General features: G+C 39.7%; 2 protein-coding genes across 8 annotated transcripts in view; both read left to right on the top strand.

Annotated features, from left to right (window-relative positions):
- The window catches only part of TRDMT1 (tRNA aspartic acid methyltransferase 1), a 29,477-nt gene extending 22,727 nt beyond the window's left edge, over window positions 1-6,750 (top strand). For 4 of the 7 annotated variants that reach the window (XM_048306926.1, XM_048306965.1, XM_048306953.1 and 1 more), the window contains 3 exons: window positions 426-483; window positions 1,508-1,637; window positions 6,003-6,750. In XM_048306926.1, the coding sequence (XP_048162883.1) occupies window positions 426-483; window positions 1,508-1,637; window positions 6,003-6,103 (289 nt within the window). In that variant the 3' untranslated portion in view covers window positions 6,104-6,750. Of the gene's footprint in view, window positions 1-425; window positions 484-1,507; window positions 1,638-4,512; window positions 4,558-6,002 lie in introns of all 7 variants that reach the window. The other 3 variants (XM_048306932.1, XM_048306943.1, XM_048306982.1) reach the window with 3 other exon arrangements.
- An 8,470-nt stretch (window positions 6,751-15,220) lies between these two features.
- The window catches only part of CUBN (cubilin), a 143,627-nt gene continuing 138,300 nt past the window's right edge, over window positions 15,221-20,547 (top strand). The window contains exons 1-6 of the mRNA XM_048306902.1: window positions 15,221-15,339; window positions 15,493-15,622; window positions 15,942-16,034; window positions 17,023-17,061; window positions 17,836-17,937; window positions 18,838-18,941. Of these exons, the coding sequence (XP_048162859.1) occupies window positions 15,221-15,339; window positions 15,493-15,622; window positions 15,942-16,034; window positions 17,023-17,061; window positions 17,836-17,937; window positions 18,838-18,941 (587 nt within the window). The remainder of the gene's footprint in view (window positions 15,340-15,492; window positions 15,623-15,941; window positions 16,035-17,022; window positions 17,062-17,835; window positions 17,938-18,837; window positions 18,942-20,547) is intronic.

The following is a 20,547-nucleotide window of genomic DNA, read 5'->3' as shown; positions in this document are numbered from 1 at the left end:
GAAAGCTGGAGGCTCACACTAGTGGTCCTCCTTTGAATAAGGAGAGCTAATTTGAACCCCTGAGACCATTTGACCTTTAACATACTTTGCCTTTTATGTAAAATTGTTTTAGGCAATGTAGATGGCTCTTTTTGGTGGTCCTATGCTTGAGTTCCTTGGCTTTATGTAATTGCCATATATAAGGCACTAGTGTGGATGAACCCTTGTGCACTGAGTGCAGACTCATCCCCAGAGTGCACATTCAGAGGGTACTGCACTCCAGGGGTTAGCAGTGTTTATAACAAGGCCTTTTGCTTTATCTGTCCAGGAGGCTGTTTGTTAATCAAGGCAAAGGAACCTAAGTAACCTCTCTGCATCTTTGCAGTTGACAGTACTATGAAATCCAGTGAAAATATTAATTTGAGATTGTTTTTGTTGTTGTTGAGGTATGGACATTATGTAGAAGGGACAGGCTCAGTTCTGCAGACAGCAGTAGATGTAGAGGTAAGTGTGTAGTCTAACATATTAGAATGACTTGTTTTAAAACTCTAGACTTGTTTTAAAGCTTGGGGGTTTTGTCTTCTCCTTTGTTATTCTGAATATTATAAGAAAAAAATCTTTCAAATGTACATTTTATGGCAACTGAGTTTCCAATTGGTTTACTTTGTGTTCCTAAATAGCAGTTTGTTTAGACCAAAATTATATCTGTGTCTCTCTGTGAGGAGAATATGAGTTGCAGTTATTTTATTATGTGTCATGTCATACAGAGGTTTTGTGGGGGCATGTGAAAACATTAGAAATGACTGGTTCTGTGGAGAACCTACAGCACAGTGTTGTGAATCGAGGGCCGTTTTTTGTACACAGATGATTCAGTAAATATTGTCAGATGTTTAACATGTTTGAATTTCAAACTTACGGTTTATGTGGGAAGAGTATTTTGAAAAGTTCTACTGTTGATACTAAGTTCATGACCAAGTGGTGTTTAGGTATTGGGGAAGATAATAAATGTACTGGTGAATCAGCATTCAAAGATATTTTTCACAAAGCCTGTTTTGTACACAAGCCCTGCCTCCTGCACTTCTGTGCTGGTCACTAATATTATAGGGCATTTCTAAACATAAAAAGAATGCAGCTCAGGAATTCAGAATAATCTCAAAGCAAGTGTATTAAAACAGCTGCATCCATACAACTTAATTTGTATGAATGGTCTGCTGTTGAGTTATACTGAGTCACTGTCCTTTGCCATTAACAAATGTTTGTTCTTTGATTGCCCCATTAAGTATTGGTATAGCTTGGAACTGGAGGAACAAATTATGAACATCCTCATGGCAGCATTGATTTCTTTCTTGCAAGTCCATGTGTTGAGATGCTGGCTGCAAAAATAGAGTATGAATGACACTTTCAAGCAAAACATGCTATTATCTTTGTCACTTTGATAATTAAGGAAATATTCTATTAAGATGTGACTGTAAATTTTACATATTTGGCCTGCATCAGTCATATCTCTTGTTTTTTATATTCTTCATAGCTTGAATCAGTGTTTAAGCATATTGACAACTTACCAGAAGAAGAGAAGCTTATGAAATTGTCAACACTAAAACTGAGGTACTTTACCCCAAGAGAAATAGCAAATCTTCATGGATTCCCTTTGGAATTTGGTATGTGCTACAAAGCACCTCCTTCTACATTATTCTTCAGAAATGCCAATGTTGTTTTTTTTTTTTTTTTTGCTGGGACTAATCCATTCTTTTTATTTTGCATTTTTTTCAGCCCTCCTGATTGGTTGATTCTTGTATTTTGCCTAACTTTGAATTTCTCTGAATTTCAACCAGTTTTTTTCACGTTTTGTAAGAGCCAGCTTCTGTGGTGAGGTTTATCTTCGTAAGCTAAGAATACGGTTTTGGCAGGCGAAATGCTCTGTTACTGAAGCGCAATGAAGGAATACCTTTGTTTTAAGTTGAAATTATTTACTCAGCAGCCAGTGTTACTCACAACTGTGGTAAATCAGCATATCCTGCCAGCTTAGGAAGTCTGTTTGTGGTTCTCAGTGTTTGGGCTTCTTGCTTTCTCCCTTCCACACATTTACAGCTGCTGGCAGAAAGGGAATTTTAGATGATACAGATAGTTCTTTGTTGAGGAGTAACCAATCTATTAAGCCATCTCTCTTCTAGAAAAGGCAGTCCTTGGTCAGTTACTTTGTTTTCTAAGTGGGTTTTTTTTAAGAAGTCAAGGAACAAAACTCAGCAGTATCAGTACACTGGATGCACATCAGCAAGAATTAAACCTGAAATAAATTCATCAGAATTCTCCTTGTAAAAAAGGGCAAGCAGGAAAGTGTTGCTGTTACTACCTGCTAAGAATTAATTGTCACTCAGCAACAAAAGCATCCATGGAATCATAAAACGGTTTGTGTTTGAAGAGACCTTAAAGATCACCTAATTTCAACCCCCTTCCACTACACCAGATTGCTCAAAGAATAAGACAGCACTGACCTTGAGTAATTTGTTATATTTTTCTTTGACTTCCTCAGTGACTTAAGGAATGTGACTTGTTTCTATGTATGTCTTTCTTTCTCAGTTTTAGTTTGTTTTTTCATTTATTACTTCTTATATTCGAAATTGCTACATTTGGAGAACATTATCAAGGTTGCACAGTGAAACTAGAGCTGCCAGCACTAAGCTTACATGTTTATGAGTATTTGCAAGTGTGTGCTGTGTTGTTACATACCAACATGCAATGTTTTTTCGTAGCCTCTCTTCTTTAATAGATCTGTTCTGTTTTCAGAAAGCCTTTAAGCACAGCTCTGTTCCATATCCACGTAGGCTGATGTCAAGATACTTGAACTTAACAGAGTTGGATTGGGCTTGTATAGGCTTATCATGCTGCTCAAGATCTCTTTTGAACCCAGAATTGCCTATTTTCTCTTTTCTTTAAACACAGATGGAACTTTTCCACTATTATATCAGTCTCTGCAACATTACTGAGAGGTGCAATTGGATTAATGTTGCTTGTATTTTACAAAGGGAGAACTGAGACAATGGAGAAATTTATATTTGGAAGACTGCATTAATGTGGGGTGAACAGTTTGTGAAACTTGGCTTTGGTAATTTCATAGTGCTTGGAGTGATACCGTACTTTCTGTTCAGAGCTCATCTGCAGAGACACCAGTGAGGTTCAATGTTTTTGCAAACCAGAACTGAACTCTGAAGACAAGTCAGGCTTCTGAAGAAGTCAGATCATCACCATGTACAATGTGTTCATTTAGCAGACCTGTCTTTTGTTGGTTGGGATTCCACTTCTCAGAGGACAGTACCCTTTTGCCATAATTATGGCAGTTAGTATTTTAACTGTTTTACAGTTCTTGCAGTTCTCTTCCCTCTCTATACTACTTTTCCAACTTTGACAACACAAAAAGCAGGCCTCTCTCATTTGGTGGTTTCCTCTTGCGTATGCTCCTGATTCATAGGCAGAACATGCTTTTCCCACTGCGTTGAGTCACAAGTCTGACATTTCTTTGTGTTTAAAACATTTCCCACTTTTTGCTTAAAAAAGTGTTACTTGATTCTAGGCTGATTGAAATCTTTAGTGAATTTAGGTACTGTCTCAGTTTCCTTTGACAATTTGCAAGCTCTGGGTTTTTTTGAAAGTGGATATATTTATGGCTGCAGCAAAAGGTGTTGCCCTGACAGCATTTCTCCCATGCTAAACTTCAAGTAATCATTGTGAAATATGGTATTTTCAGAGCAAAATGTGTTATAAGTTCTCTGCTGCTGTGTTCTGTACTGACAACAACATTTAGGCTGAAATTTTCAAAACCAGAAAGCTTGGAATTGTACCCCCTGCGTATATGTTGTTGGTCCAAGAAACTGAAGAATGAGGAAACTATTAAGCTGAAAACTATGTGAACACACTGCCAGGAGCTTTGTAACAGATGCTGTTACTAGTGCAGCTACAGTATCATCAGAAGAAATGTGATTGTCTAAATGGTTCTGTGTTTTAAGAAGTGGATGGCCTTTTCCAATATGTGAGGTCCAGAGTTAAAGTCATTGTTCATTCTTAACATGACCAGATTTATTTGTGCTTTTAACATCTAAATGTATAAATAGTAATTGCACTACAGTTCAATGAAATACTGCAGTCATTTGTCTTAGTCACTCTGGTGGGTCCCACAGCAATATCGTTAAAAGTGAACAGAGCATTCTCACACCTGTGACCTGCTTTCATGAGAGTGATGTCAGGATGTGTTTTCCATTTTTCTTATTAGCAATTTATGCAAGCTTTTAGGAAGCAAAAGCTAATATGGTGGGGCAGTACGTGCTGTTAAGACCTCAATGTCATCAAGTACCGTGTGTGACATAAATGCTACAGTGAGAGCTGTGCAGCAAGTGCCAGCATACTGGGAGGTGTTGAATCTGACTTTTTGATTGTGTGGAGCCAAGAAGATAGAAACTGCAAGACAGTGTTAAGAGTCAGAGGGAGGAGGCTTGGGATAAAGGAGATCATGAGTTCTGAAAATTAATTCTTGGTTTTCAGTTGCCAAAAGGTAGAAGGAGGAATTCTGACATTGTCAAGATTCAGGTAGGCTTCTTGGTGCACCTGTGTGTGTATGTGTGCATAAATACATATTTATTTTCATGTACTCTTTTAAAATGCCTTTATTCTGTACCTTATCATTGATCAAATGTGAAAACTCCATCTAAGGAAGTGTGTGTGGGAGTGCAAGTGATTGTTCCAAAGACAGAAGAACATTTGCCCTAATGTGAGTGCTTAGGAAGCTGGGCAGAGTGGATGGAGCTGGCAGAAGATGTGTTTACCAAAGCAGTCCACATTTGAGGCACAAATAACTGGCAGAGAAGGATGGAACAACTCCTCCCAGACACCACCTCCTCCTCAGAGCCTTCTTTGGCTCAACAGCTATCCAACCACATTCTCTCCTGAGCTCTCTCTGGAAGAGAATTTTTTCTGAAGAGCTGTGAAAATTTCAGAGCATACATATCACTACTTGCACTCACAGTGTGCTTATGCATCTGAGTTAATTGGGGTGGTGATGACCTCCAAGTCAAAGTTAGGTGTTTCTTCTTAGGGAATGATGAAATAATTGAATGTGGTCAAGTTTCAGCAGCTTACCTATATGACCCTAACAGTTAAGCCACCACTGGTGTTCATCTTTCACTCAGGTTGAAGCAAATGTACTTTACCTCACAGTTGGAGTAAGGTAAGAGTGCAAGCAAGGACAGAGCAGACCAGCTGGCTGCTTGAAACTGCTTCACTCTCAGGAGTGGTGCTCAGTACACAACACAGTCCTTTCACAATACCTGGACTGGTGTCATTTTTACCAGCGCTCCCTTCTTCCTGCCAGTCCATGCACTTACTATGAGATGGACATTTCTGATGCTGTCTGTATTTCTGAGTGTGTTTAACAGGGTCGGCAGTGAATTACATGGAAAATTGTTCAACTGCCTAATCACTCGCTGAGTAAGCCTTGCTCATCATTTAATCTGTTCTGGTGGTGTATTGCACTGGGAGACTCGTGATTTGCCTGAGCTGGTTAGAGGGGATCATGTGGGAAGTACAATGTAAAGCTTACTGAGAAGTGCAGTTTAATCCATCTGCAGAATCGTTGTGTTTTCTTTCTGTTGTGGCCATGCTCTTCTGTGGATGTTATCTAGAGTAGCAGTTGTGCAGGGATTTAGTGCTGCTGCCCCTCCCTGAGACTGCTGGATGTTTTGAGCCCTCTGAAGGGAAGGTAGGTCAGCATTAGTTACACAGCAGAGGAATGCTTTGAAGCTTCTTGTGAAACCTTAGAGATGGCAGTATTGATAATAGGAGAACTGATCCAAATCCAATGAACTGGTTGCAAATTGATTTTGTAACTTTGTGAATTTTGGGGGGAAGCTGAAGGGAGGGTGAATTCTGCAGCAGTCTGTGATAACTGCTGTAAGAAATGTTCACTGAAAAAAAAAATTAGACTAAAAAGTAACAAACCCAGACTAGTAATGTTGCACTATATGTTTTTGTTTTAGGTTTTCCTGAAAAGGTAACAGTAAAGCAATGCTATCGTCTTCTGGGAAACAGCCTCAACGTACACGTGGTGGCAAAATTGATCTCCATTCTACTTGAATAATTTAGAACTTGAATCTGATGCATATGGACTGGTGGCAGAAAATACTTCTATCTTTCAGGAGAAAGCTGATGGAAGCTGGGCAAAAACCAGAGCTTACCAAGATATTTGTCTAGACATTTTGCTGAACAGTTTTGATATATTTTTAATAACTTGTATTCATGATGGATTTGAACTCTATAGGTGTTTTATTTAAATGGAAGTTTACATGACTTATTTGCATTATTTAAATAATATTTTTTAGTTTGCAAAATGAAAAAGAGCAGTATATGCAAATATTTGAATGAAAAAAGATAAGACTATTTTATTTCATTTTATCTTAAAACCATTTTCTCAGTACTGTGTGCAACTGTTTCAAAGCTGTTTTAATTAGGTACAGAGATCAAGTTCTACATGAAAAATGTCTTCATCTTTAAATGTAAATTATCTCTTCTGAAAAGATTTACTCTATATATAATCTGAAATTTTGATGTGATTTTTGTAGCTCATGAAACTATTAAATTCAGTATTTTGTATAAAATTTTTAAGATACAGTGTTGTCCTTTATGGTTGTCTCATCTTCTTTAAATACTTGTAAGATTCTGGAACCCAACTGTATCTGTCTGGAATGATTTGTTTAGGTGCAGCTGAATAAAAATATTTCAAGATTATCACAGCCCTGACAATAACTTGCCTGTTCCTCTTCTCATATTTTTCAGGATAAGATCATTTCTGATTACCAAAGACCTACATGTAAAAGACATAAAAAAAAATTTTGAAGCTCCGTGTTTAGGTTCCTGTGACATAAGAACTGGAGAAAAACTGTATGGGCTGCTTCTGAAAATTTCTTCACAAATCTTGGTGGTAGTACTAGGGTTAGGAGTGTATGTTGGGGTGAAACCACTGTATGTGGCCATACTGAGTGCCACCGGTGTACAGCACCTCACAGAGCTGGATTCAGTGGGTTTTTAATCAAGTCTTTTGAGTTCAGTACCTCTGAAATAATAGAAAAAATAATGGGGAAACTGAAACCCCTCTAAAGAAGCATGGGCTCCAGTGGTTATCTTTCCTTGGGATTTTCCCATTGGTATCTAGATTAAAAACAGCTTGAGTGAGGAAAAGGTGAGGTGATACTTAGTAAGCATCCGTTGGGGAGATTATGTGAAGAAAACAGAAGGATTTTGTAGTTTGGTCATAGTTCTTGTGCACCAAGCAGTAAGTTTAAGTTGCCAGTCCTGAAAATTAATGAGTTTTCTTCCCCCTCCTCTTCCCTGCACCCATGGGATGACACTGGAACAGTCATGGTATGTTCCATCTGGGCTTGGTAATGCAGGAGAAATTGAGGACCATAGAGAACAGAGCTGCTGTATTCATTTCATACTGCAGCTACTTTCATCTGCTGTAGTCCTGAAAACAATTTCAAAATGAGTGTCTGTAGATGTTTTGTGCCATACTTTATCTTATGCCGACTCCTGTGTATTTCTTCCTTCAGTCTTGATTTGCATGTTTCTTACGGACTGTTAAACCAGGAAAGGCTTGGGTTGACCTGCTTCAGCCTGTCTTACTCTCCAAGAGCATATTGACTGCTTGGACTGTTCCATCTGTAAAAGAGAAATGGAAATGGATTCTCCTGAAAGAGCTCTGGACAAAGCTCTAGAGAAGGATGGCGTCGGCCTCTGTCTTTACCTCGTTCCTTGTAGTACTGAAATGGCAAAAAAGTACTACCATGCTGGCTACTAAACTGCAAAGAGCAGGTGTGGTTTTGAGAGTGAACCATAGGTACCTGTACACACAGTGGTTATTGTGTAGATTTATCAGCCAGATCAATAACTTATAGCTGTATGGTCTTATTCTTGGGAGAAATGTGGTAGTATGAAGATCTATTGCTATCTTTCCAAACATTGGTGTGAAAACAAAGTATATCAATTTGACATATAAATTGGAATTTCCTTCTGCCAAACCACATAAATAGTCTATTCATTTTGCTTCGCTGTAATAATATTTGGAAAAATACTACTATTAACAATTAACTTTCAATTCCTTTATGTGTAGAACATATTTTAATGCTTTATATGCCACTTCTAAGCTAGCAGTGTTAAAGTGGAAATTGAAACTTACCTAGCTGCACCTAAAACTGATACAGTAATACAGAGCCTGTTACATATTGACAGTGAATTTTAATTCAATGTGATTGTGAAGACTGAATCTGTTTGCTGATTTGAGCTGTTTCTGAAAGAAAAAAATTGAAAGAATTCAGAATTGTAAATACATATTTGTGTATTTTACCCCTGCTAACCCTGTAATACTGGTGCAGCTAAATTGAGGGACTGCTGTTTATCTCCTTGGTTTGTCATTAATAGACTGGTTTACTGAGTTCTGTTGGGTTGTACCTGCTTGACCTCACTTGATGATCATGTTGCTTCCTTTTCCAAGCAGTCTCCTAATCCTAAGTATTTTGCAGCCTACATCATTGCTGTACTTTGCAACTTCAGCTTAAGCATTTTCACAGGAATGAAATGTGATTACAAAAGCAGCTGAAAGGTGAAGAAGTAAAATCTGGAAAACAGCTTTGGAAAGGGAGGGAGACTTCCAGAATCTGATTTTTGATTTTGTACCTCATTCATTTGCACATCTTAATTACATTTCTTTATCTGAGTGAGGTGATGTGGTTGTGTTCCCTCAAATTCGAGAATTTCTACTGAGAAAAAGGGTATCATATTTGGTGGTGTTACATTTATGCAGCCATTTCTGAAGCTTGCAGACTGCCTTACAAGAATCTTCCCTATACCAGCTAGTTTCTATCTGAGTTAGTCTCAGGTTTCCCTATACTCATGAAGAAACCTGTCTAGCAGCAAAATTACTAAAATACCATTTGTTTCATGCAGTGAGTTTGAGTATTCTTTGATGCTTGAAGTGGAGGTGCATCCTTGCATGCAGTGAATGTAAGGCTCCTGCCCAGAGGCTTTTTTATCTTGCTTTTGACTGGTCTCTTCTAGGAGAATTATAAGGATTTTCAGGAATCTCTGTATTACAGTCTGGGAAAACACTGATTGGTGATAACGATTTCATAAACTTAGTCAAGGGAAAGCCCGTTTTGGTTTTGACAGAGACATTTCAGTAGAACTCTGAACAGGTCCAATGCTTTAATGACTGTACAATTCTGTTTCAGCAGTTGTCACACATTTCTAAAATAAACAGGAAATTTAGAAAATATTTGTTACATCTCAAGGATGAAGTATTGAATTCTCAGCTCACCCTTTGGCTGCTCTATTTGCTTGCTGTTCATACTAATGTTTAACACTTGGATTCTTGTATAAATACTGAATTATATTTATTTTCCTTAGGAGTTTAATATATTTTGTCTCGTATGTGTTTACAACCACTTAAGTGCTGTATTTTTTTTCTGATGGTGTTTAAAGAGTTTGACCTATTAGTAAGGATTTGGAGGAGGTAATGTAATAATTGGTTAAGAGCACTAGGCATTTCTGAGCAGTGTTATATAAATATTGTATGAAGTTGAACTGGTCAGAGAAATATCCAAGGAAAAACAATGTGAAAACAGAAAAAAGTAGACATAGAGCCCAAAATGAATTCCAGTAGCCATTTTCCTTTTGCATGTGCAAACATGAGTGTTGCAGTGTTACAACCTCATTAAGGGGAAGTTTATGAAATACTGGGTAGTGATAGTATGCCAATTTAAATGTTATTGCAAAGACCATGACAAGATTTCTGTTATTTTTATCTTTGGTTGATTGTAAGGTTTGGGGCATTTATGTAGCTGTTGTTAGGAGGCCAGGCAGCTGCCTCTGAAAGCAAAACAACTGGGTTTTTCTCTTTGACTTTCCTTCACCTGGTGCTTTTGACAGTGGGAGGAAACTGGACCAGGAATCTTCTGGTAAGAGCTCTGGTGAAGCAAGAGGCAGAGTTGGAAGGGTTTAAATCAAGTGGAACACACCACTTTTAGTGAGAGACTTGTTGGATGGAGTGTCAGATGGCCACACTGGTTGGATACCCTTCACTAGGATTTGGGAAACTGCAGCAAAAAAGTTCCTGAAATCTCCTCCAGGGAAGAATGTCTCTGATTTTAGATGCAAGAATACATCCTGAAATCCCAGATTCACTTAGAGCATGTTTGTCTTGTGCTTTTGTCCATGCACTGGGCTGTTTTAATTGAAATATTTTTTTAATTGCCACCTGGAATTTGGAAGAAAAGCATGTTGATGGTACTGATGTATTTTCTCATACATAGATAGTAATAAATGGTTTTGATTAGTTCAACTGTTTGCCCTATATATATTTTTAAAAATAAACCAGTCTCAGTTTATAAATAACACACTTAAAAATGGGATTCTTCTCAGAATTAATATTTTTATTGCCATTTTCACTGTATATTGACCACACTTAACATGTGTTGTTACTCATTACCACCTTACATGCGTTGTAAGGTGAAGCTTGGGGAGAAGACTGGACAAGTTCATGTAAGAAAAATCCTTTGAGAGTACTGAGTAAGTAAATCTCTGACTGAAGAAGTTCCCGAGCTGCAAGTAAGTGGAGGCCAGGAGAGTACCTAGCAGAGGTACTATGTGTGCTTGCTCCTTCGTGTACCCTTCATTTCCTATCTGCGTTTGGCCACTGTTGGAGAGTGACCTGGATGATCCACTGATCTGGACAGATCTTCTTCTTGCCCAGGATGATGGATCTTACTGCTTATTTTGTATGGTGACAGAATTGTATGGTGCTGTGGTTACCGTACTTGTGACCACAGCATCCACACACAGCAAATGCTTTACAGATACAGCTCGGACTGAGCATCTCGGTAAAAGCCAGCAGTACAGAGCAGAGTGAATCCAATGGAGGTTGTGCAGCCAGGTTCATTCATGGCTTTAGGGTTGTTACTGAAGAAGGGTGGCTATGCAAATGGAAGTCCCTAAAAATAACTCCAGTGTGTTTTAAAGCAACTGGAATGTGTTAAAAGGACTGGAATAATCAATAGAAAAGAACAAAGCCAATACAACCAACTGGAAGCTTTTCGTGAACCTAATTACAAAAAAGAATGAAATGGAGACTAAGAAGCATCAAAGTGGTTAGTTGTTTATAGAAACAGCAATGTGTAGGAAAAAAAATCAGAAAGAATAACTAAAATAAAAGTCTCATAAGGAAAGTAAAAATCTAACATGTTAAAACGTCATTGTGATAAAGGAATCCATGGAGAATTGGGACAGTAGATCAATTCCAACTTAAGTAGCTAACTAAATCAAGACTCTTATCTTTGTCATTTGCTATTAAAATCTGAAAAACTCAATTTCCTGGCCAGGTAGTTTAACTTCATTAGCAGGTAACTTATGAACTTCATCAACTGTGTTGAGGAAGCGGAATCTTAGACAGGTGTCAGAGAGCAGAATGCTGAGAAGCAAAAGAAATCCTCAAGGAGGGGTGTGGGAAGTGGAGGCTTGCAGCAGCTGCAGCCCCTGGGGAAGATGCTGTGGCCATAAAACTCTCCAGACACTCATGAATAGAGAGAAGGAACTGATGGTAGGTGGTTATAGGTAAGGAACAGCAAGGGGACTGTTACTTTTCAGAGTCACCTACATTTGATGTAAATCCCATGGTTGCTGATCCTTTGCACAGGGCCTGATAACCAACTTAGTGCTTGGTTGTCTCAGAGCTGTAGGGACACATGAGAAGTGCTGAGTTCAACATTGAGCATGGTTTACACCATGAATTTGCACAGTTATAGGGAGTGTCACTTCATGTGTTGTGTGTCACTTTTGAACACTAGAGTATTACTAGAAAGAGGAAAGATGAAAGAGGATCCAGGAAGTGAAGACGGAAGAACTGGGAGATACGAGCTCAGCTGACGGAAAACTTGGGTAAATGTGCTCTACTTGGTATTTAACCAGCAATGGACCAGATTTATAATTATTTGCAAATATTTGAGTGATAACACTGAACAGCAGGGATTTTTTTTTCTGTCTGTAGGAAAAAAAAAGGATTATTTTTTGGTCTTCCATTAAAAAGTTAGCCAGGCTTGGATTGACACCAATTGCTGCTCTTCCTCCATTTAAAAAGGTAACATTGTCAAAAACTCATGTCATATCCATGCATCTGAGTTACTTTCTAGGAGTAATTAATGCATGTTGAATTTTTGGCCGTGATCTGAGTCAACTCTTACCTTCTATACCATTGTCTTTGCACTGCAGGCACATAGTGCTGGAGAAGTAGAGGAATACCACCATTTCATTTCACACAGCTACACAAGATGGTGGTAAATCGTAGTCCCTGCTAGTACAGGATGAACTTCAACCAGAATTAGAGACAAACACTCGGTTACTCTTGCCAAATCTGCACACAATCTATACTCTTTAGAGCTGTTTTCTGAGCCTTCATTGTAGAGAGGTAATGAGTGATCTGTCCCAGGAGGAGAGGTTCATGCCAGCTCTTCTTGTTAAAAAGAACAGCACCTATTCTTATGCCAGACATTTGCATGTTTTCCATTATGTTCTTCCAAAAATGATGTCTCAATCCAATATATTACAGTAAAATCAGAAGGTGTGGACCTATTTCTCTCCTCAAGGAGGTTTATAGATTTCTCAATTTGGCCAGCCTAAGGTGCATTCACTAGGAATAAAGACTAAATTAACTAAAATCTGGAAGGTCTAATGAAATGGAAAACTGTGTGTCATGCAAATAGGTGGGTGCCCAACCCTCTCTTTCCATCCTATAATCAGTGCATAGTCAAAGTCAGCTGGTCTTCAGGCCAACTATTTTCTAAGCTATAAAGCGTACAGGAAGAGAAGGTGAATTTCTTCTTGTTCCTTGCATTAGCAGCCTTGTCTTCATCCTTTATGGTTTATTGCTTGCTGGTTATTGGTTTATTGGAGTTAATTAGTTGGAAAGGGAAGCCTGAATTGAAGGTTGACAGGCGACAGAGAGGGGCAATGCATACTCAGTGTGCAGAAGAAATGAATAGAGGAAAGGAAGGATTTTGTGGGCCACAGCCAAAGGCCAGGATGGAAACTGTCAGCATACAATGGACTTTGTGAAAGTAAGTTCCTGGAGTATCCAGACATTCAGCCACTCTGCTATGGAGTGCGGGTGTAGTTGGCCCAGACTTTATTCAAATTGACATCCAACTGACACTTACACAAACTCAGTAAACTGTTAAAACAAAAAGCAAATCAAAACAAAAAGAGAAAAAATCCCCTCCAGACAGGCTTCAGAATCAACGGAAAGAATGTTAATGAGCGCTAGTTTAATGGACAGTACCAGGATACCCAGAGGCAGAAGGTGTCCCGTAGACTGGACAGAAACATTGATAATTTGTCTATGCTGTCCTGTTCCTGAACAGATGTTTCAGGGCAAAAAGCATAATAGTAAATATAAAAAAGGTGGAGGGACAGATTCTCAGTTGGTATAAAAAAACATAGTTCATGTGGATTGAATGGAGCAGTCATATGGAGCAGTCATATTTCCAACAACTAAGGACACAATTCTGTATTTTTATGGAAACATTGTCCCTCATGATGGTAAAGGACAACACATGGAAAATTCACCTTATATTCTCTGTTCTGGCAGGAACAGCTGATAGACTCCCTGCTGCAGAGCAGGTGAACGCCCAGAGAGCTGTCCTTCTACCTCACTAGTAGGTACATGGGATGGACTGTCTTCCGTGGGTTCGGTAGGAGCTTCCCCTCTGCCCTTCCAGATGCCCTGGCAGCAGCAGTGACTGCTGGGTTACCTATATCACAGTCAGCGTGAGCACAAGGGAAGTGGTCAGCATGCTGATGCTGTTCTGAATTCCAAGGTAAGTTTATGAAAACAAAGATAATAAAATGTAATAAAAATCTAGGTTTTATGCAGACAAAAATGGTGGGATACAGCTGTTACAGTCTAAGGCATTGTGGTTACTCACAGTGAAGATCAAGTTATCTGTGGCAGCACCACAAACATTGGCCATCCTGACTTCACATTCACGTTCACAGCGTGCATCCGTCTCTTTTTGAGGTGACATTAGTATTTTTTGTCACCACATCCAATTTCTTCCCAGGTTGTTTTAAGCTCATAATGCTTCCATGGGGAGATTCCACATATCTGTGGGACATCTGTAGGTCACAAGCACAAACTGGAGCAGAAAGACTGGGCAGGGTTAGGAAGTGCCAGAGCTCCATGGCTTCCAGGAAGGTCTGGGGCTTAAACGATGCTTGTGTTACCTACAAGCAAGAGCAGGTACAACTGTTGCTACTCTTCTCAGTAGAGTTTTGAAATGTGAGCAATCTGAATAAGATGTCTACTAAGCAAAAAGGAAAATGAAAAGGAATGGTGGTGGGCCTGGAAGTTCAGGAAGCTCCTAGCATGAGGAAAGAAAACATATGCAGAGCTCCTCTAAGCAGAAAGAACAAAGCACAGAAAAGTCTTTTGCAAGGGGAATATGGAGACTCTGGCAAAAGCAAAGGAGAGGTGGGACATGGAATCTCTCATGGCTTTCAGCAGAAGCAGCCTGAGCCTCAGCATCTGGGGACTGAGCCACCCTTGAGTCAGAGCAACCATATTCAGTTAAAATTGTACTTTGTTGTTGTAATCCATGGGATGCTGTTCAGTACTGCTGACTTGTTTGTGTCATCTGCCCAGTAAATTACTGACTGGAAGCTTCTCTTTCAATACAAGTATTCCTTGCCAGCCACTGTGGGTTTTACATTTGGGGTTGGGGATTTTTTTGTAACAGTTAAGTCCTTTAGTGCTGCCAAATAATCTTTCCTTTGCCCCTGTGGTGCAGCATGTGAGAGAGCCATTTCTGCAGCAGACGGCTGCAGGTTACAAGGTGCTCAGGGAGACAGGGGTGCTCAGCTGTACAAAGGGCAAAGACATACTGATAAAATACAGGCAGATTCCAATTAATGATCTCTCAAAGCTCCTGAAACCAAAAGACAAAAACAGAAAAATGCATTTAATGTCTAGGGGATTTGCATGCTGTCAATCTTTAATTAAGGTATCTGAGATAAAGTTCACCCTTGCAAGACAAGGCAGCAGAATGGGCACCTTGTGAACAAGGAGTTGTGTGAGAGCAAAGGGCACCTGGGCTCACAACAGCCCAATCCAGCACTGGAGGTTTCACTTCAAGCTCAGGACAGCTGAAGGAGAGCAATGCTTTGGACTCCTCCTGTCCCTGGGCTTGTAGTTGTGTTATTATTACTTGCTGGACTGAGCTGTGACCCAAACCACCATGAAAAAAAGAGGCAGAAAAGAGCCACTTATGATGAGCAGTAAGTACCATTGCATTTGTTGATATGGTGGCCTGGCAGTGCTGGTAATGGGAGCAGAATGGCTTTACTGCATCTCTATTTTACACACTCTTTGGCAGATATGTGTAACTAAATGATCTCTTTTTTTTTTTTTTTTTTTCCATAACACAACAGGCCTCGTTTATCCTCCGAGCAGGGTAATTTAGTGTTCCATGCTGGCTCCAGCAAAAATATTGAATTTAGAACTGGACCATTGGGGAAAGTAAAAATTAATGAAGAAGACCTTGCAGAACTTTTTAGTCAGGTGATATAGTTACTTTTCCTTAATATATTTTCATTTTCAGTTTTACATATTAATGGTTAAATTGTTTTCACAAGTGTTTGATGTGGTTTGTATTATTTTATTTTATATTATCTGTATCAGTAGTCTAATATAAAAGTTAGCTATTACAGACTTATAAAGTAATCATGCCATCACAGAAGATAATTACAAGATTAAATTGTGTGTGTAGTAGAGCTCTCTGTATTTAAGTGGACTTTATAATAGTAAAGTTATGCAAGGACAAAACTTTCCTAAGCTTTTGAAAAGTCAAGGTTTGTTTCACATTATCTCTGTTGTTTAGGTTAGAGAGAGTAGCACAGAGATTCAAGAACTTAAAAAAGCCAGCAGTGCCTCTCAGAATGTATCCCAGCAGATTACTCTGCTGACCTCCAAGGTGAGCCATACCTTCGCGTTATCCTCCTCCAACATTCCCAGGTTTCCATTCCTCACACTAATATTAAACAACCTGATTCGTTTTAGTATTTCTGGACGCAGTTCAGGGAACTGGAGCAGAGTCCCTCTTTAACATCAGCTTGGTGTCTGTGTTTAATTTTGAGATGCTTATTCAGAAGCTCTGGAGACAATGCAAAAATTTCTGTAAATCCCCCAAAAATTTCCAGTTACTGTGATTCTTCTTTTTTCATTGTCAGCATCTGTATTGACTATATCCTCTAATATTTATGGATAAATTCTGGAAATGAACCATATATGTTTTCATAGTTGTTAAACAGACATCCCATTCCACGGGTGAAATGGGCTATAGGGATTTTCTGTGGAAAGAAAAGACCTATGCAGTAGTTTTGTCACTTCCCTGCTCCTGAAAATTTTTTTCCATGAGAAAATTTTTAAACCATTGCCTGATTTAAGTGTCTTTTGTTACAGTGTTTCCACAAGTTCCTTATAGGAAAATATTTTATAGCCTAAGAGATCTTCCTTTAGGGAAATGGTGCTAGTATGTATCTATCATATTCCCTTATTCAGCTTGCTGTTTGTGGTTACGACCCACTGAGATTTGGTGACCCTTTTCTTGCCTGTCAGTGCTCTGTCCCAGACCTCCGTCCTTGTCATGCATGCAAGGACCTGGACAATCCCACAGGAATATTCACATTCTTGGTTTTGAGCACCTGAACATGTCTTTGCAAGACTGAGTCTTGCCTTGTGGATCCAGGCTGGGACATGTTTAAGCTGTCATTTTCTGAACAGCCAAACCCACCAAAATCACAGTGAAGGGGGCCTCATTTGGTTCCAACTGTCACCTGGTTTCACATATCAGCTATTCTCTTTTCTCAGAGGAATACATTTTGTTAGCTTATCAGTATCCAGCAAGTACCTCTGTGGTCACTCTCATACCAAGCACAATGCAATTTGCATTTCTTTTGCAGATCCTGAGTCTTGATAACAAACTTCAAAGCTTACAGCAGGTAAGTAAATGGGAAGCAAACTAGAGAGCAGAAAAGAAAATCCCAGCCCCAAGTAAATAAAGAGAGGTTTCAATGATTAAATAGCTAAATGATTTCTTTCCTCTCATGCATTCCTCAGGAAAACCTTTTTTGGTAACAGAAGGTTAAAGAAAAGGACCAAGATTTGTGGAGGAGGTGATATGCCTTCTTACAAAATATAAACTGTGTAGGAGCCTGCATTTCTTAGCAGAAAAACAGTTGTACATTCAAGAACAACAAGTAGATACCAAGGAGACGTAAACATTTCCTTCACTGGTCTGTCAAGATAAAGACCAGAAACTCAAACTGAATTTTTATTGTATTGGAACTAGCTAAGTTTCAGCTGTTGCTTGCTTCTCCAGTGAGCTTGTGACAAGCCACACCTAAAGGTGCTGTAAAAACAATTGTCAGATGAATCACCCATGGAATCAAAAAGACAAGATAACCCTCCATCTAGACGCTGCTGCTGAAGAACAGTCTCTATTATTATTTACTTTTTACAGGGCTTTTCTCATCCTAGTGCTTGGCCATTCTGTGTAGTACCAATCACAGCATGATTATTTTGTACAGGGATAAGTGAAATAGCTCAAAACTTTTACAAATCAACCTTGCTGAAAAAATTGGAGGGGGAATCCAAGAAAGAATGAGAAAAAAAAAAAAAGAAAAAAGAAAAAAGAAGGTTTTTCTTGAAAATAAATGCTAGTGGAACACCAACTAAGCAGAAACCTCATTTTCTACTTTTTTCTGGCATTTCAGGATATCCAGAGGAGAGCATGCAGTAGTAACCCCTGTAAGAACACAGGGACCTGTGTAAACTCACTGGATGGTTTCTTTTGCCTCTGTCCCAGCAGCTGGCAGGTGAGTCTTTAACCTCCTTGACTACAGAGTGTGTATTTTAACTGTAAGTCTGCATCTAGGTTAGTGTGATCGCCACGAAGCGCAGCATTTTAGGGTTGCTCAGGGTAGAGTGAGATACACTGAACAGCAAAGCAGCAGTATCACTCACTGGCTGGAGAGCAGCTCGTTTGCTTCTCAACAATATCAATCTATACATGTAAAAAAGAAAGACGCCCAAAGCACTGGGCCAAACCCTGCACTGTTACACACAGGCGATGGCCCATGAAGTCAGTGATTCTTGGCAGTTCCCACAGCAGAGAATTAGTCTGGTTTTTGCTGAGCACTGAACTGAACTGCATGCCTTGCTGTTGACCTTACACAAGGATAGAGAGAGAATGGGGGAAGGGATGGATGTTTATTCAATCTCGAACATGTAGGACAAATGGGGTGTGTAATAATCAGTGCCATTCTGACTTTTTTAAATCCAGAGACTTTACTAGCAAATGGTTTAATGGTGCTATTATGTGCACCAGAGATGGAAATGTTATATCTTCTTCTCAAAGGATTTCAACTTAAAAGTTAGCCCAGCAAGATTTGGGTCAAAATTTATGTGCTTTCCTGATAGAAACAGTTAAAAAGAAAATTTTCTGAGTCTTTTTCTGGTTGGAAAGTGAAGGGATGACAAAAATGTGCTGTTCATATGCTTTCTACATCTGAAATATTTTATCCCCATCTCACTGATAGCAAGGGTCACAGAAACACAGCTGAAAAATAGTTTTGTTATTGTGTTTCATAAGGGAAGCTGTGTTGCTAGCAGCCCATGGTTTGTGTATCTTTGAAAACTATATTAAACATTGGGTCCATGGTTTGCTTCTTTTCTCAGTTATTTGGAAAATAAACTGGTTTTCCATTTCATCTTAGGGCCCCCTGTGCTCCGTGGATGTTAATGAATGCCAGATTTTTGCTGGAACAGCATTAGGCTGCCAGAATGGAGCCACTTGTGTGAACACACCAGGCAGCTACAGGTAAACTCTCAAAACTAGGCACAAATATCCTGTGTAGAATACTCTGCTACTTCTTTACCCCATATCGCGCCTGCAGCACAAGTTCTAGAAGTAAGTCTGTTTAATATCTATGCACTATAAACCCTAGCAGCCTGAGAAAATATAAGATCCTTACTGCACTGTACACTGAGCCCACCACAGATGCAGAAGGGCCTCCAAAGCCATTGCCTGCTTTGACACAAGAAGAGCAGCAGGAACCAGATCCATCACACAGCCATGCCAGGGGAGAAGGCTGCAAACTGAAGGCTGGCTCCAGTGACCCACCCCCCTGTTGTAGGTGCAGATGCTTTAATGGAAATATCCTGCACCATGGGATGTAGCTGGGGAGGTGAGATGCTCATGATGGTCTGTAACCAGCACTCACCAACATGCCCACAGAGCACAGCCACGTTACCATCCCTCCACTCTCACCGCTTGAACTCGGAGTGAGGGTATGAAGGGAGTGAACAGGCTTGGCCCAGAAAAGGCTTTGAATTGGAAATCTCCTGGATATATGGGCACCTTTGATCACTGGCATTCCCAGCACATTCAGTTGGTCATAGCAGGGTGCTAATAACACCAAGATCATGAGTTAATCCCCATGCAGGCCATTCACTAAGGCTTGGACTTGATGATCCTTGTGGGTCCCTTCCAACACAGAGTATTCTGGGAAATCAGAAACAGTTCTGTGAAATGCCTCCATCCCCTCCAGAAACACAGGCACTGCTGAGACAGCAGCAGAGCAAGGAATGCACAGTGCTGCCAGACAGAAAGGGAAGAGAAATGCTGTCTGCAGCTGTCAGACCAAGGGGGTGCCTGGGCTGCCTTTGTGCTGGGCCCCATATGCATGAGGCTTCTGGAGCATATTCTTCTCTGGCTGTGCCCAGCTCCTTAGAAAACATTCACTTGCTTGAGGGCAAGCCAGCCTGAACATTTTGTGTCTCATTATCCAAAATGCCAAATAATCTGGTAAATAAATAACTTTCAAATATAATACAAAGCTATCTCTGTGCAATGGGAACAAGCACGCTGGAGAGCATGCCACAGCTTTCTGCAAAGCATTTTGTCTCCTGCTTCAGACCGAAAATCTTAGCCCCCACAAATATTTGCTTGATGTAACACTAGCTTATAGTGCTTTGTGAGTTCTTGGAAGAACCTCAAACAAAGGAAGTTCTCCTATAGTGCTCCTCATGCTTCAGCATTAACACAGTCTGCTGAGGTGTCACTGGTGCATGATGCTTCCTTGTAAGCTTTACTTCAATTTTAAAGGATGTTTCTAGCTTGTCTGCAACAGATATTTGTCGAGGAAACAACACACAAAGTAATCTGCCTTTATTTGTTTTTTATTATGCTCAGAGATGTACAGGTGTGTGACTCAATTAAGGTTTAAGGTCTGCCATTCTTGCAAGCGTTGTCATTGTGTTAGTATAGTCATGATTCCCTCATGTACTTCTTGCCCTCCTTGGTACTTGCTGAATCAGTGCTTCATGAAATGAACTAGGACCTCTTCATAAGTCATCAAAACCTTAATATTACTGCTTTTTCATTACACACTCAGGATTATTATATAGTCCCTTCCCCAAGTCCA

The sequence above is a fragment of the Corvus hawaiiensis genome, chromosome 1 (assembly GCF_020740725.1).
Source record: "Corvus hawaiiensis isolate bCorHaw1 chromosome 1, bCorHaw1.pri.cur, whole genome shotgun sequence".
NCBI lineage: Eukaryota > Metazoa > Chordata > Aves > Passeriformes > Corvidae > Corvus > Corvus hawaiiensis.
Note: the sequence above shows the minus strand (reverse complement) of the source record. Positions and strands in the feature narration are given on the sequence as shown.